The 24344-nt window shown below is 39.2% G+C and overlaps 1 protein-coding gene across 2 annotated transcripts in view; it reads right to left on the bottom strand.

Annotated features, from left to right (window-relative positions):
• PCMTD1 (protein-L-isoaspartate (D-aspartate) O-methyltransferase domain containing 1) overlaps positions 1–19026 on the bottom strand; it is an 81293-nt gene extending 62267 nt beyond the window's left edge. Inside the window, exon 1 of one of the 2 annotated variants that reach the window (XM_055349262.2) lies at positions 18798–19026. Coding sequence is in view for 1 of the 2 variants with exons in the window: in XM_019032681.4 (XP_018888226.2) it covers positions 18798–18979 (182 nt within the window). In the remaining variant the exon portion in view is untranslated. The remainder of the gene's footprint in view (positions 1–18797) is intronic. The other variant, XM_019032681.4, reaches the window with a different exon arrangement.
• Positions 19027–24344: the final 5318 nt, after the last annotated feature.

Genomic DNA, 24344 nt, shown 5'->3' with positions numbered 1-24344 from the left:
TGTACCTGAAGTCCCAGCTACTCAGGAGGTTGGGGCAGGAGGATCCCTTGGGACCAGGAGTTTGAGGTTACAGTGAGCTACAATACCACCACTGCACTCCAGCCTGGGCAACACAGCAAGATCCTGTCTCCTTTTAATGAAAAAACAAGGGGGGAGGGGGGCAGAGGAGACAATAGGTATTTGCCAGAAGAATTACTAAACCACCAGTAAATATGAAATTATGCCCAACCTCAGTGGCAATTAAAATGCAAAATTAGAAAGACAACTTTAGGCCTATAAGATTCATAATGATGTTTTTAAAAAAAATCTTATTGAAAAAGGGATAGGAAAACATGTTTTGTATTTTCATTTCTTACTATGTTTTCTTACATATTAATAATAATCCCCCACTTCCTATCCTTAGGAAATATCAACTCTTCCACCTTTATTGGGAACTCTAGCATCTCTACTGTAGTCTTCTCTACTCCCCAACTCATACCATAATCAGGGGCATCCTCAATGTACATGAACAACCTTTTCAATCTCCAAAGGAACAACTATGACACCTTTAACTGAGGACTTATATCACCCAATTGTCCAACCTGAATCCTTACTTTTTTCTCTGACCTGATTTTATGTCTACTTTGCTTGTTGTCTGCCACTACAGTCAATGTCACTAGTACTCTACCCCAAGGATCAGCAAACTTTTTCTGAAAAGGCCAGATAATAAACATTTTAGGATTTGCAGGCAATAGTTTCTGTCCCAAAGACTGAACACCACTGTTGTAGGGCAAAAGTAGCTATAGACAACTTAAAAGTGAAAGAGTATGGCTTTGTTCCAATACAATTTTATTTCTGGACACTAAAATTGGAATGTCATATCATTTTCATGTCATAAAATATTCTTCCAACCATTTGAAAGTAAACACCATTCTTAGTTTGCAGACCACACAAAAAAAGACAGTAGTCCAAGTTTGGCCCATGGGCTACAACCGGCTAACACCTACTCTCATCTTCCCAAATCAACCCCAAGAACACTGCTTCACTTACTGAGTCTTCATTACTCTCAATCCTTCATTCTAACTTTCTGCTTCACTCATCTTGCAAACTTCTGATCATGGAACAAGCCAATAATCTCTCTTCTCCATGGACTGTTTTATATTGTGAAGTGTTACTTAAGAAAGAAATCCAGTGCCTGTGTTGGTGCCGCTAAAAATTTATATTCTTCAAGCTTAACTGGATTTTCAATAATGCCCAGCAATATCTCTTGTGTTTATTTACCCCTGGCTCCCATCTGCACAGCAAATTCATTACCACTACTACAACCAACAACCCCTCAAGACTAGGCTCCACAAGGGTCCTTCTTCGTCCTCCACAGAAAAACAGGTCATAAGACAAAACGCCTCAATTTGTCGGACTGTCATCCTAATCCCATCCCATTTGACAAGAATATTACAAATATGATAGCATCTATATTTACATCTACAGACAGGCAGAGTGTAGTAAGTTCAACCTTCATTTGGAGCCCAACAGATCTGATTTTGTCCACTTTAATTAATAATTACTACACTTAGTAGTTGCCTGGCATTCAACCGTTTTAGAACTGTCTTTTAATTATTCTTCAAAAAAACCTTCAAGGTAGGTTTTATTATACCCATTTTACAAAGAAAAAAATTTAGAGCTGGGCTTAAAACCTCGGTGTAAGTCAAAAGCCACAGAACTTTGCTCATATCTGGGCTCCATTTTTTTCGATTTCAAAAGTGCATTATCTAATCTGAGCCCTGAATACTATTTCAGGGGCACCTCCAGCCATCTCTCCTCCCACAGCCTTTGCTGAAGTTCCGTTAACCACAATAAACTTCTTCAAGCATCCATGTTTTTGCATATGCATTAAGTCTCTACCTAGAAAGTTCTCCCTGTTCACTAAGATGCCACTAATGAGTCCCCCTCCTCTTAGAAATCTCTAAGTCCAACCCCAAAACACTTATAAGCCTTAGTCTTTTCAGGCTGTCATAACAAAGTACCATAGACTGGGTGCCTTAAACAACCCAAATTTATTTTCTCAAGCTAGAAGTCCAAGATCAAAGTGCCAGCAGAATCACTTTCTGGTAAGGCCTCTAGGCCTCTCTTCCTGGCTTGCAGATGGTCACCATCTTGCTGTGTTCTCACATGACCTCTTCTTTGTACACACAAAAAAGCATGAGGGAACTCTCGGTGTCACTTTTTAAAATGACGCTATTGGATCAGGGCCTCACCATTATGATCTTAATTACTTCCTCGGAAGCCCCATATTCAAGTACAGCTGCACTGGGCATGTGGTAGGGGGCGGTCAGGGTTTCAACACGTGACTTTAAGGGGGACATGAACATTCAATTCATAACTGTACCTTGTTTCAAAAGCTCTCAAACACCCTGAGCCTATGTATCTCTGTATCATCTCTCCACAAAGTGATTATCCTGTTTCCCACCCACTTGACTGTGGCCTCTTCAAAGTAAGGGTCTATATGCTAGTCACTTGTTTACTTCTGACACTTAGTTGAATGCCTTATAACAAAGATATTATTCAAGATCCCTGCTAATGAGTAACTGAGTGTAGTTTCTCAGTTATTTAAGATCATGAAAAGAACAGAAGACATACATCTATGTACTTGACAAATTATACACTCCACTGGACATTAACATATCCTGTTTGGGGTATTATATTTCATTGGAGAGAAAACGCAAGTCTTTAAAAGCTTACAATTTAGTTATGAATATCATACTTAAAAAAAAAAAAAAGAAATAAAAAACGGCCGGACACAGTGGCTCACACCTATAATCCCAGCACTTTGGGAGGCCGAGGCAGGCGGATCACGAGGTCAGGAGATAGAGACCATACTTGCTAACACGGTGAAACTCCGTCTTTACCAAAAATACAAAAAAAAAAAAAAAAAAAAATTAGCCAGGCGTGGTGGTGGGCGCCTGTAGTCCCAGCTACTCAGGAAGCTGAGGCGGGAGAATGGCGTGAACCCAGGAGGCAGAGCTTGCAGCGAGCTGAGATCGCGCCACTGGACTCCAGCCTGGGCGACACAGCGAGATTCCGTCTCAAAAAAAAAGAACATACAAAAAAAGTAAGGTAAATGCTTCAGAGTTCAAAATGAGAGCAAATCAACAAGGAATATAATAGCTAGATGGAATAAAACCTATGAAACCAAAACTATTATCATCAGATTATAAAGTATTTAAACTTGTAATTTTCCATGGCCTGAATTAAATTAAGTAGCAAAGACTGTAGTACAGATGCCACAGTTCCCATTAAAGGTGAAAGAGTTGATACTTCAGTGTCCTAAGGCTAGCAAGTGGGGAGACTGTTATTAAGAGTAAAATGTATATATATACATATATAGATAATAAAAGAGGGACACACACAAAAACAGGGAGAGGAAAGAAATTCAACAGATTTTCTTAATTATTAATACAATATTAAACCACAGTAAATCTCACAAAAGAGTAAACAGTTTTATAAATATTATTAAGTATAAGGAGGTACACAAAGGTTGGCAAATGCCCGATATTTTTAAAACGTGTTCAGAAAGTCAAACTGAAAACAACCAAGGTATGTGTATTTTCTAAATCATTCCCTTGATGTACAGACCTAGCTAGCATAAGGTTACAAGAGCTTTTTTTTGGCATCTGAATTCTCTGCAGTTGAATTACTGTGACAAAAGCAACAAAATGAGGCCAAGTAAAAATCAGTCGTATTATGTTGTTGACATTTAAAAACCTCATTCCAGAACTTTAAAACCATTTGCATTTACAAAAACAAAGACATAGTTCATAAATATTCTCGTGCAAATAAACCCAAACAAAATAGGCACTTTGATATTTGTGAAAAGCAGGTCAAGAGAAATAATTATAAAGAAAATCATAAAATTATCTAGTTCGCTGTCATGCATCAGACAAAACTACTCGTTCAAGGGCATACTGACAGAATTTGTGGCTCCGTGTCTTGAGTTTCTTTTCAATACCTCCTAAAATAAAAGCTACAAAATGTGACATTTTCTGAGATAAAATGCCTTCTTTGGGTCTGTTGCTGTCTGCTGAACATTACCTATCAGTTGAGATTGAGACAGTGTTAAAGCCTTATATTATTAAAATAAACCAGGTGTACCTCTTAAAGCTATAGACAGAGCCACTGATCTGAGTCAGTGTAGTAAAAACAAGCAGTGCCTAAATATTTGGTCCAGGACTATGGCTCCATTTTTATATTTCAGTATGAGAGAATACCGGAAGCAAGCAGGAAATAGCCACTATCAGCTGACTGGGAACAATCAAACACAAAAGCAGGAATTGGCCTCTAAGTCAAATGGAATGTACCATCATTTTACCTAGAAGAAAAGTTTCTGAATGGCAAAAGGGAATAAAGTAACAAGTATGTTCTTCAAGAAAATCCTAGTGTAGTAATATGCTGCCCTGATCCCACCAGGGATTAGGCACAAAGAAATAGTCTTTTTAATACCCACTGTCTCAATCCCAACTGATAGGTAATGTTCAGCAGACAGCATTGGAGAAAACACTGCAAGGGGAAAGGACTTTGTTTCCCGGCCTGGTGCACTGCTTGGCAGGCTTCCCCAGCATGAGGATGTTGCAGTGCAGGACAACAGACAGCTTTCCCCAGCACTCTCTTTTGGACAGTTTGTAGAACACAACCTCTAGCAAAATGCCTCTCTAGGAACATCTTTCTACGGTATCCTAGAGTATAGACTTCTGGCAAATTCCATCAACTTCTCTGCCATCCAATAAGCCATTGAGGTACCCTCTCCAACAAGACCTGATCTCAGCCTGGGATGGGCCTCTTCTTTGGGTGCTCAATTGTAGTTCTGTAAGTAGTGGCTGTTTCTTACATCTATTTCTATATCCTGTAGCACTCTCTATACTTCCCACTGGCTCTGTTACAGTAAATAATCCTTTACACTAAACATTCTCTGCTCAAATTACTGCATGATTTCTCTTTCCTGACTGGACCCAGATTTATATAATCCTGAAAACCAGAAAGACTACACACAAGCCACTGAAATAAAGACAGCAGTTGAGCAATAAAATTAACTAAAATACAACAGATACTGATACTTGGCTAAAGCATCCACAACCTCCTCAATTTAACTGAAATTACTATATCCCACAAACATTCTCTCATCCTTTTTACTTTAACTTCTAAGTATTGGGGGACAGGGAGGATATCTTCGCTTCATGGCAAAATTTTAAACACTTTTCACCACATTTTCTGTGTTAAGAGAGCTGTCACGCTGATCAGAGAGGGGAAGTTAGACGCCAGCCCTGACTAAGAGTACCGAGGGTGGCAGTTACCAATTCTGCCATCTTCAAGTTCCTGCCTAGGACAATATATCATACAAACTTCTAGACAGAAGGATGCCTTAGTGGCTTCATCTACTGCAGTCGGCTTGAAAAGAACTTGTTAACTGAAGCACATGTTCTTTCTGGTGCCCTTGCTTCTCTCCTATAAACTTACATGATTATTAACACACATGGGAAATGATAAAATAAAACCACTGAAAAACTCCTTAAATTTCATGTAGGCATGGGTAGGCAGACTAAAAATACAAATTCACAAAGGAGCTATTTGCAGAAAAACAATTTTACAATAAAGCAACAGTAAATGACACTAAATAAATCACATACTTTGCCACTGTATTAAAATGCAATACACTCAACACCACAGAAGAGTGGTAACTGTCGGATAGACAGCCTTATGTCTCTACAGGGGCATACGTTGTTTGTGCTGGGTCAGAAGGTTATACGTGTTTTGGAAAAACAAAAACACTTTCAAAGATAGCAATTTTTTGTAATTTGTGTTATCCAATGACATTACTATAATTTCTCCTTTAACAACTAGTGAGCATTGGAAATGCATTTTTAAATGTGTACTTACAGTGAATGCACAGGGATATTCTTTCCTACTAAGAACAAAGACTATGTACAGTTTCTTAAAGCACAAGGCTCTTTCCTCCAAACTGGTAAGAATCCTTGCAGCAAATCCACAAGGACCTCAACTTCTGTTTCTTTTCTGCAATTTAAATAGTTGTTAATTTCATCCCTTCCTCCAACATATTGCCGAAGAGACTTCAGAACAGCTATTTTTCCTTTCCCCTGTTCGACTTATTCAAAATCATCATCCTCTTTAGCAGAAATTTTCCAGTGCATTCAGTAAGTTTCTAGATTAATTTCACTGGGGAGGGAAGTTCTATCATTTCAAATTTAGAATATCTAAAACTATAGCCCCTCACCTTTCAGACCAGCTACTCTTCAATTACTCCCATTCCCCTTAGTGAAAAGCCCTTTTGTCAATATCCCTATCAATTTTTGCTAGATTACTGCAATGAACTTCAAGATGATCATACCTGTAGTTATCCCAATTTCAATGGGATTCCTATATGCCATTTTGATTCATCTGCCCAGCATACAACTTTTATCAATAAAGAAAGAAGCTCCAAAAATCCAGAGGTGCCCCCAAGATTCTACGAAAATGGGAAGAAATCTCACCTGGCAGGACTCAATGCCACCCCCATTTAAACACAGCTGCACTAGTTTTATCAGTTTTATAAATGTCATCTTAATCTTTTGTTGGGGAGAGGCTGTTTAGAAATCATTTCCATAAGGAATCAAATGGCCACAGTATATTTACCTGTATTAGTTTTCTATCACTGTCATAGCAAATTAGCATAAACCTAATGGCTTAAAATCACACAAGTTTATTATCTGATAGTTCTGGAGGTCAGACGTCTGACACAGGTTTCATGATACAAGTCTCACTGGGTTAAGATCAAGGTGTTGGGGAGACTGTTCCTTTCTGAAGGTTCTTTAGGAGAAATCTGTTCCCTTGCATCAGTGTCTAGTGTCCATCTGCTTTTTTTTTTTTCTCTCTTGCCTCATGGCCCTTTCTTTCTTCCATCTGCAAAGCAAGAAACATGAAGCTGATTCCTTTTCTGCTGTCTCTCTGGTTCTCTCGCTCTGCCTCCTCCTTCCATTTTTAAGGACCCTTATGATTACACTGGGCTTATCGGGATAATCCAGGATAATCTTCCTATCTTAAACTGAGTAGGAACTTTAATTCATCTGCAACCTTAATTCCCCTTTGCCATATAAGGTCATATATTCGCAGGTTCCAGGGATTAGAACATGGACCTCTTTGGGGGGCTACTATTTGCCTACCAAACTACCCAAACTTTGACTCCTACTCTTCAGGGTAATGCTGTTCCATAGGGAATCGGATACAATCCATCTTAAAATGTATACCGGCAGCCCAAATCCATCCCTTCTCCCATTTCTCATCCAGCATACAGGTGAAGAAACAATATGGCAGAAAGGTTCAGCAGAAGAAATATGCTTATTATTCCTTGACAGACTTGGAATTTATTTTCTCTTACAGGTAAATAATGCAAGGTTATGTTCTTAAGACAGTCTAAAATCCTCTAACTAAAGCAATAACTATGTATAAACTAACTGAACACCCTGAAACTCAATTTTAAGTAGCAACTAGAAACTGCAAAAAAACAAAACTATCAATCATTTGGTATAGTAATTATCAAGCCATGCAATCATTTTCCTCGTTTAAAATAAATTAAAAAAAAAAAGAGTACGCTCAGTCCCAACATTTGAGAACAGTTTCACAAAAAAAGTTTTCATAATTTCTTTTTTTTTTTTGAGACAGAGTCTTGCTCTGTCACCAGGCTGGAGTGCAGTGGCACGATCTCAGCTCACTGCAACCTCTGCCTCCCGGGTTCAAGCGATTCTCCTGCCTCACCCTCTCAAGTAGCTGGGATTACAGGCGCGTGCCACCACATTCAGCTAATTTTTTTGTATTTTTAGTAGAGACGGAGTTTCACCATGTTGGCCAGGATGGTCTCAATCTCTTGACCTCGTGATCCGCCCACCTCGGCCTCCAAAAGTGCTGGGATTACAGGCATGAGCCACCGTGCCCGGCCAAGTTTTCATAATTTCTAATATCTTACTCTATTAGAAGAAACTGTGCCTAAATATAAACTTCAAGTTTAAAACTGTTTAGAGTTCATTCCTAACTCCTGACCTCACTTTTAGGATAGTAGAAAGCTACCATATAGATTCATTCTGAGTGCTTACAGAAGTTCAGTTCAATAGAGTAAGACCCTGTATATGATGGTCCATACCTTTCCTTAGCTGTTGACATCCAACAGGATATAGTAGCAGATTCAAAACTGTCAATTCAATGCAGAAGGATTCCAGGTTGGCCTCAAGAGGGGGCATCCTTTTAAAAATAGATTCCCCTTCAGGTAAATGACTTTTGTGTATCACAAAAAAATGAATGGGAAGATACACTAGATAACAAAATATTAAGACATTTAGGAGCAGGACCTGATTTTCGTAATGCTCCCACAGTAGAAGGCACTAAAGGGTATGAAAACAAACAAGCAGGCCCTGACCTTTATAAATAAGCTTTGGGTTAACAATGAGAAAGAGACCCAGAATCAAATATATTCATGAAAGTCTGAACTCATAGCCTTTATTTTACCATTGGCCATTAACCTTTCTATGATCTACTTAGTTTTAAGAATCAAATAAAATAATGTGCATATTCAAATTTAGTAATTTTTATCTAGCACCGAGTAAAACAAATTAATGTTACTGATAACTGAAAAATACTCCTTTAAGTTGCAAAGATTAAAAACAAAGTAATGAAAGTCTTTATATAGTGTATTAGTTCTACAGTCTTAGCAAATTATCCCGCATAACTCAACCATTTCTTAGTGGCTCAGGGTCATTATGAGGAATAGTATGATAATGGTATGTCACGAGCACCTCAGAGACCAACACACACAGTAAAAGCATTCCACCATCTGGAACTGCTTTGCTCTCTCACTGCAGTAACTTCTCGTTTCTTTTTTGTGTGACTAGATGATTCAAATCTGCTTTATTTTACACACAACTATGTTGGGACTAGTGTGACTCCACAGTCTGTCCCTGACTATATAGGACACATTCTCCTTGCTTTTCCTAGGCCTTTTGTTGTTATTGTTAACTCCTCACTCACTGCCTACAATATTGGTAAGAGAGCATGAGGTTATCAGTCCAAGTTCGGCCTCTACTTAAAACGGATATTGCTTCTAGGTTAGGTCCGTCACTTTCTATCAAGTGTTAACTGACCTCATAATCTCTGAAAAGTAGTATACGACTCACAAAATGATATATAACCTTTATTACTGATTATTAATGCAATTATCATTAATTGAGCACTTACAGAATAAAGCTTTGAGGTGTTTTAAGTATATTAACTCATTTAAGTCTTCATAAAATTTCATGTAACAGCATTATTTTTAGGGATGGGAAAAGAAGGAAAGGGATTAAATAACTTCCTTAAGCTTTTACAGCTAGTAGGAGGCAAAACTGAGGTTGAGTTCTAGATCTATCTGACACCAAACCCTGTGTCCCTCAACACTGTTGATTGCTGAGTCTGGTATCATCATTTTATAGAAAATAAAGCAGACTGAGGAAACTGAAGTCATTCTGAGTCTCAGTTCATGCATCTATAAAATGGGAATAACAATACTTTCCTACCTCTTTGACAAGATGCAAAGTTATACGAAAATGTGAAAATGTGGAAAGTATCAAATTTAACAGGGTCTCATGCTGACTACACAATGCCAGGAAGCACTATTCCCACAGAAAGTGTCAGTTTTCCTGAAGCAGTAAAGGGAATGCCATTTATATTAGATTCTATGTTAATAGTGTCTCCTGAGCTGTGCACCACAAATGGCCATATGTAAGTATATACGTGTGTGTGTGTGTGTGTACACACAAAAATATATTAGTGTGAAGTGAATTAATTTTATTGTGCTGCCTAGATACAATAAAACCAGTGATTACTAAACAGTGATAACTGAACAAGTCCTTAACAAAAAAAAAAAGCTTATATAAAGCCTTTTTGTCATAAATAATGAGGTAATTAAACTACTTCAAGTCCATGGTGACTGCCTCCCTTTTCTTTAAAGCCAAATCAACTGCATGAATGGTTATATTCACAGATCTTTATATAGATCATTGTAGAAATGCCTACATCTTTCTATTTCTAATTTCTCTGGTTCATAAAATAAAGGTTCAAATTACTCTATTTACAGGGAAAAGTCAAGCCTATTAAAAACGGTTTAGATGTATTTAAAATAATTCTTTCACAATGGGATTTACAATGTCTGGTAAATCAGTATATATCACTGCTAGGCTTTTCCTTGAAACTAAAATTAGAGTGACTGCCTTTGCATGTTCCAAAATTTGTTCTTATCCAGTTGAGTATGAAGACTGACCAGAAAATTTAAAATCCGCTCTAGCCGCCAAGACGCTACAATGAAAACGTGAAAATTTAGAATACCGAGACTTACAGGAGTAACAGGGATAAACCATCCTTCTAAAACAAAGACTGTTTTGCATTTGCTTTTTGAGCTATGACATTTCTAAATAGTTCCTTCTACTCAAGGCCCAGTATTTTAAATATGGACTACAAAGATATAATGATACATAATCAGAACAAAACCTCTGCACTACTTACGCAGTAGCAGCGACAGAGAAGCACCGACTGATCCATCCACCAGCACACCTGTGGCTCCCATAACCAACAGCTAAACACCCATGTGCTTGGCTGTATAAATGTAGAAATCCCCTAATAACGTTAAGTCAAGGCCTTAACACAACCTTGGTTACTTAAAACACCACTTCCTAGCACAGATGCATCCAGGTCAGAGAAAATGCAAGCACTCACATTTTCCATACTTCTACCACCAACTACATCTGCCAGAGGATTACATGGCAGCAAGACTTACAAAGCTGGACATTTCTAGTGGTGTTTTCATTAACACAGAGGTCCCTCAGAATTAAAAACCATACAAGCCTTAGGTGATAACATCCCCGTTAACCTGTTTCTCCTTTTCTTTATCCATATTTTCTAGTCTTTCCACAATAAATTTCTACTGCTGTTATACAGGGAAAAACGCAAAATCAAATAAATGAGCTTTTACTTATTATGTTCACAATATCTAGGGAAGTATAATTGACCAAAGAGAATCACAGGAGCTCAGAAATGGGTCAGTGCAAATGAACCACTGTTAAAAATAAATCTAAACCATATGAACCTAGGCAGCATACACATACCACCCTAAAAATAAATGACATGAGGCCAGGCAAGGTGGCTTTCTCCTCTAATCCACTTTGGGAGGACAAGGCAGGAGGATGGCTTGAGCCCACGACTTTGAGACAAGCCTGGGCAACATACTGAGACACCTATCTCTACAAAAAATGAAAGAAAAAAACAATTAGCCAGGCATCATGGCACATGCCTGTAATCCCAGCTACTGGGGAGGTTGAGGTTGGATTGCTTGAGGTCAGGAGGTGGAGGATGCAGTGAGCCGAGATCGCACTACTGCACTCCAGGCTGGGTGACACAGCGAGGCCCTGTCTCAAAAAAAAGAAAACAAAAAAACACTCAAATCCCAAATTTAGCATAGAATGCCTGGAAAATAAAGAGAATATATCATTATTCAGTAAATTATATGCCACTAGTTAAAAAAAAAACAAAATATATATATATACATATATATGTATATATATATATGGCTTCAGAAACCTTAAATGATCTGTAGAAATAACCTGATAAACTAGCTACAGAGGCTAAATAGGTAGTACAGTTTACACAATTAACAGTGTGTATTTACAGCCCCCTTGGATCTAAAGGAATCAAAGAACATTCACTATATAATTACCTGGTATCCCACCACCACCTTCTTCTCTTGTTAAAGATTCTGACTTTTACCATTCATTCCATGTACTTGTTATTCAACAGAATTCTGACATTTTTAATATGCACAAATATATTGTTTCTGTTTATACATAAGTCTGAAAGCATTCATACCAAACTGTTAAAAAACCATTACCCCAGCAAACCATGAGAAGCAGACACAGATGATGGGGGCCTGCTTGTTTAACTCCATTTAATTTAGTAATTTAAATCTTATTTCTGAATATACAATAATTTTTCAATAAAAAGATTAATGACCACATACAATATTATAAGCCACAACATTTCCTTCTAGATGACACAAAGGGATCTAAATTCATCCCCTGAATAGGTTTCCTATGTTAAATATACTAGCATAGGCCATAGATCCAGACACCAAACTCCAGATACCACGTATCATTTCTAAACACTGAACTGCTAACACATGCAGGGCTGACCCTTGCCCAGAGTGGACCATTGGTCATGGCAGCTGCTACCCATCACCACTACCATCCCAACTCTTCCAACTCGATTGTCAACTATGGCTTCTAGCAAATGTCTTCACATAACCCCACAGTTCTCTCCATTCACTTACACACTAATCATCAGGTCAGAAAAGGAACCAAAAAGCCCATTTCAGCTTTCAAACTTTATTTTCCCCTACAAGAAAAGACCACCTACTTTTTACTTTTCTTCCTTCAAAGTGTTGTCACAACGGTTGTAATAGCTAGAAACTAAATGCTCATTAGTAGGGAATATAGTTAAATCAATTATAATTGAAATACAATCTATAGCTGTAGCTATCTATAATATACTCTGAGGCTGAAATTGTTTTTTAAGAATGAAGTGGTTCTTTATCTCCTCATAGAGATATATCGTTATGTGAAAATCCAAGTGAAAAAACAGCAGTGTACCTCATCTTTATGTAAGTGGAAAGAAAATTTATTTATATTTCCTTGTACATACAAATAAAAAAATAGTTTCCATTATATCATTCCAGAGATAAGTGACTACTTCCCAACCCAGGGGGGAAAATGGGAGGCTGAGGAAGATACATTTTCAGTTTATATATTTTTTGTATCACTTAAAATTTGCAACATGTGATATATTAACTATTTTTAAAGTCAGTGAATTATTTTAAGCTCACTTACAATTTGTATCTTCAAAGAAGTATTTATTATTACTTTAATATTTTATAAAGCTAAGGGCAGGTAGACTACAAACGGATTAGTTTGAGAATCAGTCTCATTCCTTTATAAGCATGCATTTTAACATTCCAAAAAGAAAACGTCTCTTCCCATCACCAAGATATCCTACATTCAAAATTCTTAACAGAATTATATTTTTACTTTATAAAGCAAGAATTAATTACTTATTAGTGAGATAAACTATAAACAATACAGGGCACAATGGCAGATATAAGAAAAAACTGTAACTTCTGCATGATAACCATTAACATCGATAGATTATTTTAAGAAAGTCTGAAATTTCATATGAACTCTTCAGCAATGTAAGAATTATGTATAATCTGTGTGAGGGCATTTCAGCTGATTGTACAGCTGGAGCTTCCTGATATCACCAAAAGGAAGAAAACAATACTAAAGTATAGACAGAGTTGTACTCCATCTTTCACATCTATGCAAGCTTAAAGAAACTGTAAGATCAGAGAGTTTATGAGAATATTGCAGCTCCTTAGAAAACTTGTCTGACTCAACAGCATGGAAAATAATTCAAATGCTAAATCATTAATTTTTTAAAAAATTTATATACAGTACCAAGAAAGGATATGTGCACATGGAAAGACAAAACTGATTTGTCTTAAATAAACAATATAATTACCTTATAATCCGAAAACAATTCATGATAGCCTACAACAAGAAATTTAGTTCTGTTGTGGACACACACAATTAAAAACTCAAACAAGCTAGTATGTGTGACAGAGAGAGAGAAACTAAAATCAAATATACTGCTTAAATACCAATGAAAGGGGTAGTTTACCAGTGATCATTTTCATACTTATTTACCCATACTTCCTGAGCACCCACTGGAAGACACAAGGAACAGTAAGACATAGTTTGTGCTTCAAGCATCTTATATAATACAATTACAACTGTTAGAGTACTCAAAACAAATTTAGAGTACAAAGTATCATCACAGGTTAAACAGCTGTATGAATGTGCAGGAGATATTACTACTATACTACACAGACTGGGAGGTGGGGGCTCTAGGGAAATACGGTGTATGCTGTATAAACTAGACTTTTACATGGAGGACTTCTAAAGGCAGAGATGGGAGAAAGAAAAAAATTCCAAGAAATGGAAATGCATAAGAAATCAAAAAAGTAAAGTAAAACTGAAGTTTACATTCTTTTTGGAACAGCTGCTGGGACAGAAAGAATGTAACTTAATATTTTAAACTAAAACAAGAAATAAGTTTTGAAAGGGGCACTGAAGTCAAATAATGCAGTTTTGAAAGGCAACACTGAGGAACTCGGGCTTTCTTCCAGAGTGGATCAGGAGCCACTCAGCAGAGGCACAGTGGTCAAGAACACAGACTTGGAAGAAGACGTGGTTGGGATTCAAATCCCAGAGCTCTTCTACCTACTAACAACTCCTTCAAGATCATGAAGTTCCAATTTCTTCACCTGTAGAATGGGGATAATATAAATTATAATGACCACATGAGAACAAAGGATTCAGCACACTGACTGACATAAACACCCAAGTGGGTTTGTTTTGTTTGCTTGTCATCAGGCAGGGAACATGATCAGAACTACATTTAGGACCATTAATAAGCAGTATTTACAATGAATGACAAACCTAGAGATTAATGTCTCTTGCTGTGTATATGGCTGCTGGAAGAACTGAAGAAAGAAGAAATCAGGAACCACAATGCAGTAAGATGACAAAAAAAAAAAATTCTAAGAAAAGGAGAGAGAGAAGAACCAAGGATGACCTTTTGATTTTGAGTCTAGATGACTAACAAAATGCAAAGGTCATTAATATAAACAAGCAAGAAGAATCAGGCTTGCAAAAAAAGTTTAATTCTGAATCTACTGATTCAAGATTACAAAATGACAGCTACTAAGTTGATCAGGGAGAACAACATTGGCAAATCTGAAGCTTAGGAATGAAAATAAGGCTGATGATACAGAAGTGGAAGCCTGAGCAAAGAGGGTGATAGGAATGAGCAGTTGAAACCACGGATCTGTGTGGGATTGCCAAAAAAGAGAACAAACTCTAAAAAGGAAAAGAACTAAACTTAAGGTAACACCTACCGGCAACACCTATCTATACTTCAGGAAGTGAGAGAGAAAAACAAACAAAGGCCCCAAGAAGGGAGAGTTGGAGATGCCAGTTTGTGAAAGTCACCAAGACAGACCTTCACAGCATTTCATATTCTACAGCTCTTTCAATGCTCATTATAACTTTAGATTATAAACTGAACTGACTTCATCAATTGATAACATGATTATCATTAAAGGTTTTTAAGAGCCTGCAAGTTACTGAAGAGTGCTCAGTAGAAAACACAGAAGAGTGTTTTATGCAAATTAGTTTTTAAACTCCAAGAATATTTTAAGCTCTAGAAATCATACCTGATGCATGTCTTGTATCAAGACATAAAGTTGATTTATTTCTGGCTACCCGTGCATAATGTTCCAAAAAGGATTTTCAGGTTAAACTGGAAAATATGCTATGTCTTCCCATCAGCAATACCTCTCATTAATTTTTGAGAATATACATACACATAGTGTTTGATTCACAGTCCTTCCCCACTTCAACAGCTGAAAAAATCTTACCATATTCTAAAAACGTCTTTAGGGGGCTGAAATATTTCTGTGCCACCTAATTATAAAACCCACTCACATCCAACATCCAATGTTAAGTTGACCGAGAGATAATCAATGGCAGATACGCCATTTAGGTATGAATCCAATTATCATCCTTAACAATTGCCAGTAAAATGTCAAAGCTTTTCCTGTATTTTTGGTTTCTTCTCAAATACAGATTACAACTGACCATACTTTATTAATGTTAGTATTTGTCCCACTTCTTTTTTTTTTTTTTTTTGAGACAGAGTCTCACTCTTTTGACCAGGCTGGAGTGAAGTGGAGGGATCTTGGCTCACTGCAACCTCCGACTCCCAGGTTCAAGCGACTCTCCTGCCTCAGCCTCCCGAGTAGCTGGGATTACAGGTGCCCACCACCAAGCTCGGCTAATTTTTGTATTTTTAGTAGAGACGGGGTTTTGCCATGTTGGCCAGGCTGGACTCGAACTCCTGACCTCAGGTGATCCACCTGCCTCAGCCTCCCAAAGTGCTAGGATTACAGGCGTGAGCCACTGCCCCCGGCCGCCACATTTCTTCCAACTACGTAGTTGCCACATCTAGTGGAAAATGAAAAAAGATTAATAAACCATATTATGACACCCTATTGTCTGTCATTATGCATTTTAAGTGACTACCAAATATTTTAAAATACCAATAATTACATAAGTAAATTTCAATCCTTTTAGACTTTTTTAGGGCCCTCTTGGTATTCTTTCCAGCACATTAGTTTACAAAAAAGTTCAATTACGTTCATAAAAATGTTTACTGATATGAGACTATCCTTCCGAGTTTGTAAGCAATACGCAGCTGTGAGAGCTACAATTTACAATAATATCCCAATTTACCATGGCACCCAGCAGTGTCTAAAGTAACACAAACACCCATCTTCTTGGTTAACAGCATAAGATCAAGGAGTTTAAAATTTTAGTAATATGCCACCAGAAACCTCATCTAAAAAAATTCCATTATAGTTTCACACTATATTCTCTAGACTATTTTAAATGCATGTGATTACATTCATGTAGTTATTCTGTAAGGAACATTTCAAAGAAAGCAGAAAAAACCGTAAGGGCAACAATTTTTCGTTCATAGGAGATAAAACAAGAGCAGAAAACACAGGTTCTTGGATTAAGCACTCCTGAATATAAACACGCACTATTACAAAAAAAAAAAAGCAATGGGATCTTGAGCAGTTCTTTTACTCAAAGCCTCTGTTTATTACTCTATAGAATGAGAAGAATGTCACTTATGTTGTTATGAGAAATATATGAGCATATTATTACCAAAAATAACTAAAATGTCATGGATTTTTTTATTCCTTTCAAGCACAGTTTCCAAATAATAAAATACTACACAATTTGGCTTAAAATTTCAGGCTGTGCATGTTTAGAACCAGACGTTGTTCGTGATTATCTTCCTCAGTTGTTCTTTCCCTGGAAGCTAGCACCAAGATGAACACAGTACATTTTTAATAAATACAAGCTAGTGATTAAATCAACAAAGCCTCCAGCTCTTCTGCACACAGAAATACAGTATGCAATGGGAATTTCCTAGCTTTCTGTCTTACTTAATAGTAGGCAGTGTAGTATCACCCTTCCACTTCCAGTTTACTCCCTATGGCTTACTTACCAAAATATTTAATCCCTGTTGCTTTTTTTTTCTTGTCTCAGGCTAGGGCCACTAGCTTTCTATCTTTCCTACCTTACCTTTCCTTCACATATTAGCTACTTCATGTTAAAGAAATTACAAGTGTTCAACTGACCATATGGAATTAAAATTTACTTAGAAAAAAATGAAATCAAAAAAAACCAAAAAGTAAACTAATTCAGCAACTTTATGTTTTATGGAGTCATCTAGCCTCATGTAAACTACCATTAAGCAATACGTAAACATATTAATCTGCTTAATACGAAAGTAATGTCGTCTGGCCGCAGACATTCTGAAAGTTTTGCCACATTGTTTCAAAATATTGGCTTGTAGCCCTTTTCAAAGCTACTGGTTATTGAAAACTTGGCGACCATGTTTAACAATGAAGAAAACGCTTCCCCGAGCCTACGTAGATTGGATTCTCTAATACACAGTAATAATATTTTTTAAAATAATGAGGTGTGTAATAAAATGGAGGAATATCCATGATGCATTGTTGGCTAATAAAACGATATACTGTACTATATATGATCTCAATCTTGTTTCTAAAGCACACTCATTAAATGCACAGAAAAAAAAATCCTGAATAACTAACTACCCACCACACTTGGAGACTGGCTACCCTGGGTAGTAAGGAGAAATATGGGGGGAAGGGCGCGAGAGAGGGCAGGTTTCCTCATTGTTTGGCTGCTTCATGTTTTTCTCAAGGAGCACGCAGTACTTTTGTAATTAAAAAAATAAATAGGGGAAAAACACTGCTAAAAGCATACTTTTTTCCTCCGTAGCAAATTCTTCTGATTTGTAATGTTAAAAATATATCTCTGGTTTCTCGATTCTAAAAAGAGGACACACGAAAACAAAATTATAGAAGTTCCAAAAAATCTTGGATTTGCAAAATTACTCCCTCGGGTTCTGCCCGTGGGTCCTCCCCATGCCGGTGTCTGAAATTCCCCAAGCAAAACGCGGGCACTGCACTTCCCCTGAACGGTAGTAGAAGCTCAAAAACACAAAAAGAGGCCTTGGTGCCTGCTATAACCTCTCAGTCCCCTCCCAGCCCCCGAGGCTTCCCCGAGTCTACGTAGACTGGATTCTCTCCCTCCAAAACCAAAACAACAGAAGTCACTGGGCGGATCCAAAACGGCCCTAAGGGGCCCGCGGGCATCTCAAGACGCCAGCCTCGGGACTCTGGTCCCCAAGCCCAGGTCAGAGCCGAGGACGGGCCGAGGACGCGGCGCCCCGGCCTCCCTCGGGCCCCCGACCTCCCCGGCCCCAGGGACCCCGGCTCCCGACCTCCAGGCTTCGCTGGGCCCCTTTCGACTCCCCGACCTCCCAAGTCCTCCGCCCCCGGCCCGTCCTTCCCCCAACCTGCCCCGCAGCGCCTCAGTTTCCTGGCCCCCGACCTGCCCGCCCTTAAGTCCCCCTGCCGCCGACTCTCGGCTGCCGTCCCCCTGGCTCTCTGGCCTCCAAGCGCATCCCAGTCGCCCGCCCGGCCCCAGCATGCGGGACTCGCACACCCCACGACCCCGAGCCCCCACTGGCGGCGGCGTTACCTGTGGCGCGGGCAGCGGCGCGCAGGCCAGGCGCTAGGACTCGGCGGGGTCCGCAGCAGCCAGACGCCGCTACCACCACAATAACAACACGGACGCCACCGCCGAGTGGAGAGGCGGGGCCCGGACCCGCGACTGGAGCAGCCAGAGCCTCCCGGACTCCGGAGCCGCCGGGGTCCGGGCATGCGCAGAGAGCCACGGGCACAGGGGCAGCTCCCCGCGGACGCCAAAGTCAACAAGGCCGGGAGACGCCCCCATCTGGCCCCGCCCCCCTCAGGGCTCGCTCCGCCCCCAAGCCCAAACAACGCGAGGCCTTGACAGGCCAGAAGACGATGGCTGTAGGGTAGATCACGCGAGAGCATGGCCTCCATCTCTCCTCCCCACCCCTATCTCCACGTTCGCGCACCGGCGCTGGGGTGCAGGCTTTCAGTGGTCTCAGGGCTACGTCTTGTCGGTGCCTCGCCGCACAGTCCCCTTTGCATTGAAGGACAGGGTCTTACGGTGTAGGAGCATTTTTGAGGTGCATTCCTGGATTTGGAGGCGAACCCCCAATGGTTATCTCCACAGAGGTTTTGCGAAGGGCGCTCACTGACTTAGGTGAAGAGCGAAGGCTCAAGACTGTGCCGCTTTATAGTGGCCCCTTGACGTCCAGAAGTTCCCCCCAGCGCCGGTCATAAGCACTCCCGCCGCCTGGGCCCCGCCCTGCCTGCCAGGCGCCCTCCGGCCTCAGCTCCCGGACGCCTGGCGTGGCCGCCTTCTCGCGTCTTGCTGACCCGAGCCGGGGGCGTGTGCTCCTCCTGCAGCGGACGGAAGATGCTGGGTCACGCAAGTTTCCCTGGGCTTGGTTAACCACCCCAAAGCCCATTTCCAGAAGGAAAGGGTGTTGAGGAGGAGGGATAGAAAGTCGAGAAGAGGGGCGGGTGGAGTGGCTCACGCCTGTCATCCCAGCACTTTGGGAGGCCGAGACAGGCGGATCACCTGAGGTCAGGACTTAGAGAGCAGCCTGACCTACATGGTGAAACCCCGTCTCTACTAAAAATACAAAAATTAGCCGGGTGTGGTGCCGTGCGCCTGTAGTCCCAGCAACTCGGGAGGCTGAGGTAGGAGAATCGCTTGAACCCGGGAGTCGGAGGTTGCAGTGCTGAGATGGCACCTGGCCTGGGCGACAAGAGCGAAACTCCATCTCAAAAAAAAAAAAAAAGAAGAGGAAATGAGACATAGGGGCAGGCGAGCCGGGAAAGTATTGCTACTAAGGATCCTAAGCAGTGAACATGCTGTTAATACTTGTAAGACTCCTAGCAAACTGCATTTAATTTTTTTCAATTAGTTTTAGTGTACATAAAGGCATGTCTTTTACAAATACTGTACTTTTTGAAGTGTTCTTTGTTGTTCATTAATCTTTGTGCGTTTCCCTCCAGTCTCTAATAGTAGGTTGTAGCATGATTTGCTTCCATCGTGTGAATTCTGTTCGGTTTTGATTTTCAAGTATGAGAGTGAGCGTAAGCTACCCTTATAGGTTACCTAAGGTAATAGAACGTCTTTATGCTAGGGTTACTACTCCCTACCATAACCAACCATCTGCAAAAGCGTTCAGAAAGAACATGCTAGCAAGGTCAAAAGCTTCAAATCACGAAATAAGAACTTGAAAACGAGCAAAATTGCTGCTGAGGCGCTCTGCCATTTAACTCAAAGGCTTCACTTTAGTTAGGTTTAAAGTATGAGTGCATATTCAGTGGACATTGAGCTCCGAACTGTTCAAAATCTCTATTCATCTGCATTCTGGAGTAGAGCTGCGGGTCACATGTATTAGCTCCATCTTTGGATTTCTGCCTGGACCCAGGGCACTCCTAACCGTTGTGGGATCATATAACAGTCTTACAGGATGAATTTTGTGTTAGTCCAAGCAGAAATTTTGGCACATGAAAGCTATCTTACCATAAACAAACAAAAAAAGTACAAATGGTAATCTAAGGAAAATAGCTAAAATCATTAAACAACTCTTACAGCCGTTTCCCCTGTTTTCTCTCCATTTTTTAAAAGCATATTTTCCTTTACTTTCTTCCTTCTGCTATGGGAATTTTTCAGGGTTCTAGACCTTTTTTCTCTTCTGCGGCTGGAAAGTTAAACACAGGTCATTTTTTAAATAAGACTGCTAGTAAATACCTTCTTAATAAACAACGCCAAATGCTAGTCTTGTGGGTGAGTAGTTGAACAGCAAGTAAAGCACTCTATCACCTGTAATTTTCCTGTGGTAGGCACACCCCATCTCTACCTTCACGTAATTTCTGATTATGCCTCCATACCTTACACATATAATTCATTTTTGGGTGGGGGCGACAGAGTCTTTTGCTCTTTTTCCCAGGCTGGAGTGCAGTGGTGTGATCTCTGCTCACTGCAACCTCCACCTCCCGGCTTCAAGCAGTTCTCCTGCCTCAGCCTCCCAAGTAGCTAGGATCACAGGAATGCACCACCACGCCCTGCTAATTTTTGTATTTTTAGTAGATATGGGGTTTCCCCTGTTGGCCAGGCTGGCCTCAAACTCCGATCTCAAGTGATCCACCCTCTTCGGCCTCCCAAAGTGTTGGGATTACAGGCATGAGCCACCACGCCTGGCTATAATTCACTTCTTGTGTGTGACTTCCTACTAATATGTAATCATGAAAGTTGGGCACATACCCAGTATGCTCACTATTTCTCTACAGGGCCTGATACAGTGGCTGCTACAACATTGATACTCTGCATTTGTTGAATGAGTAGATTTTAAATTATCATCTAGAATCATTTAGAGATTTATTTAGACTTTGATAAATTTAGATAACCCACACACAGTTTATTCCTGGAGTTCTTGATACATTGTTACAGTAAGTTTGGTCCTGGCAACAGCAATAACACTTACTGTGATAACTTAATTCTTCATATGAGGTTGCTTCACTTTTATTATTAAGCAGAAAATACCCAAAGTAAAACTGAGCTATTTGGGACTCCTTTCAGAATACTGTGTAGGCTGAAGCATTGTTGTATCAGAAGTGCTCTGTTATTTGAATGCATAAGGTATTCAACAAACAAATGCTTATTAAATTAAATGGTATTCAGCATACAGCTACTGTCACCATGCTAGGAGTTCATATTTTTCATATGCGTGGCAGTTAGCACTGGTGCATGTTTCCTTCAGCCTCAGAAATGGAGGTGTCTGCGTGTTGCCCAGATCTACCTTGAAAACTCTAGTTGCTTCCTAACACCTAGGTTGTATAGTGGGACTTGATTATGTTTTATAAAGCCAAGTCTGGTCTGTGAGGACTGAAAGGATTTCCTCGTCTTAACTCTTAATTTGGCCTGCAATGTCTGGGGAAAACCCAAAACTAAAATGTAACTAAATATGGAACTGTTTTTTTCTGCAGTTTGATTTCCTTGTACCGTTTTCAGTACAGTTAAATTCATCACCTCTCCTACCTCATCATCCCCCTCCCCCTGCAAAAAAAAAAAAAAAAAGCAAAAACAGAAGTATTTTCTCTCTTAAAGAGAATTGTCATTGGCCAGGCACAGTGGCTCACGACTATAGTCCCAGCCCTATAGGAAGCAGAGGTGGGAGAATCATTTGAGCTCAGAAGTTGCAAGATTTCAAGATCAGCCTGAGCAACATAGTGAGACCTCATCTCTACAAAAAATTTAAAAATTACCTGAGTGTGGTGATACATGCCTGTAGTCCCAGCTATTCCAGAAGCTGAGATGGGAGGATTACTTGAGCCCAGGAGTTAGTTTCTAATTGGATGTAGTCTGCACAGGCAGATTTCATTTTCAGTATTAAAAAGGTCAGTAATTTCTGAAGTATTCACTTGACAATAGGATTAAATGACTTTGGGAAAGCATAATTTTATTTTAAATTGCACATATAATCCCTCAATTACATAGATTTTAATGCTAGGATAATCTTCCAATAAAAGGAAATATAAGTTATCAAAAAAATGGATTTCTTTTAGAAAAATAAGCATTTATAATTTATTGTCTACAGTAAACAAAAAGTGACTTTAACTCACAAGTTAAAATTACTCTTATATGGTGCTTAATCTATATTGATATCTTTCCTTTATTAAAAATTCTGCTTCTTAAAAAACAATCACGGAGTGGAGAAAAAGGAAAACTTCTGCTTGTAAACTTAAGTTCATCAAAACTGTGGATAAACATCTTTTTAATGTATATGTAAAGTTTAATATTTTTTAAAGAATCTATTAAAGTTCAATAAACATTTTCTGACACTGTGATAGATGCTGAGGATATTGCAATAATATATGATATAGCTTCTGTCTTAATAAACTTACATTCAAATAATAGAAGGAGGAAAGTGACCCTTGACATAATAGTAAGGGTACAAATAAAATACTCTTGCTCCATAGTAGTTTTCCATGGCAGAAGTCAAATTTGAATCAAGCTTTGAAATTTGAATAGAATTTTTGAATTATGGAGATAAAGAGAATAGCTATTTTAGGAACATGGAATATAAAAGAATAACGCTTACATAGATCATTTGTTTTCAAAGAGCAGAGATTAATCTGATTTAGCTAGAACATAGAATGCAAAAAGGATAATAGGAGCTAAGCCTAGAAAGATAGACTGCAGCCAGATTTTGGTGGTCATTAGATTGGATGCAACAGCCAGCAAGGAGCCAAAACTTAAGTGTTCACTTTTATGTAAATATAGCTGACGCAAGTACCTTGTATTAGAACTAAAAATTATGCTGTATATAACTATTACTGTAGTTAGGTAAAACCATTTCAGAGTCTGCTTTAGTGATTCATAGTGTAAATGAAGTTACTGTGTTTATGTGTGTGTGTGTGCACATTATATGTATGTATGTGTTTTTTTAAGTATGACATTTGAATTCTGAAATGAAGATGAAAAAGGCTTTGGTCAGTAAGCCTATCTTTCTTGGTCAGATACTGAACCACAGTAGTAAGTCCAGGCACTGAAATGATAATTCATATGTATGGATTCTTCTTGGCTCTAGGTTGATGAACAGAGCAATTATGAAGAGTTGACTAGAACCAACTGATCTTTTTTTTTTAATTCCACTAAATAGAATAGTTTGCTAAAAATAATAGTAAAAATAGGAGCTGTGACAACAAATTCATTATTAGGGCAGAACAGAGACTTTGAAATGAAAAATCCTAAAACAAAAGCTAGCCTCGATAATGAACTCTTTTTTTTTTTTTTCAGCAAAAATACCTCAAAATGTTATTTCAATTCTATGTTCCTTCAAGGAGATATTTACAGAGAGTGATCCACACCAAAGTCCCTGGAAAAGTGTTCAGTGTTACCCAACTTGAAGGTCATGGCTGAGTGATAAATGTAGTCAAAAAAACACAGGTGGTTGGATCACAGTGTTTCCACTGCCCCTGCTGCCAGGACTAGCTATAAACCAGTGTGTAACATGAGCAGCATGTATTGCAGCTATCCTCCCTCCTTTCTTTTCCGTAACCTCAGTAAGCAGTGCCCTCAGGCTGCCTGCAGCTGTGCGGGTGCCCCCTCTGTGGTGTCATCCATGCCTTCTCCATC

The sequence above is a fragment of the Gorilla gorilla genome, chromosome 7 (assembly GCF_029281585.2).
Source record: "Gorilla gorilla gorilla isolate KB3781 chromosome 7, NHGRI_mGorGor1-v2.1_pri, whole genome shotgun sequence".
Taxonomy (NCBI): domain Eukaryota; kingdom Metazoa; phylum Chordata; class Mammalia; order Primates; family Hominidae; genus Gorilla; species Gorilla gorilla.
The sequence above is the reverse complement of the archived record's forward strand: the minus strand, read 5'-3'. Positions and strand labels throughout refer to the sequence as shown.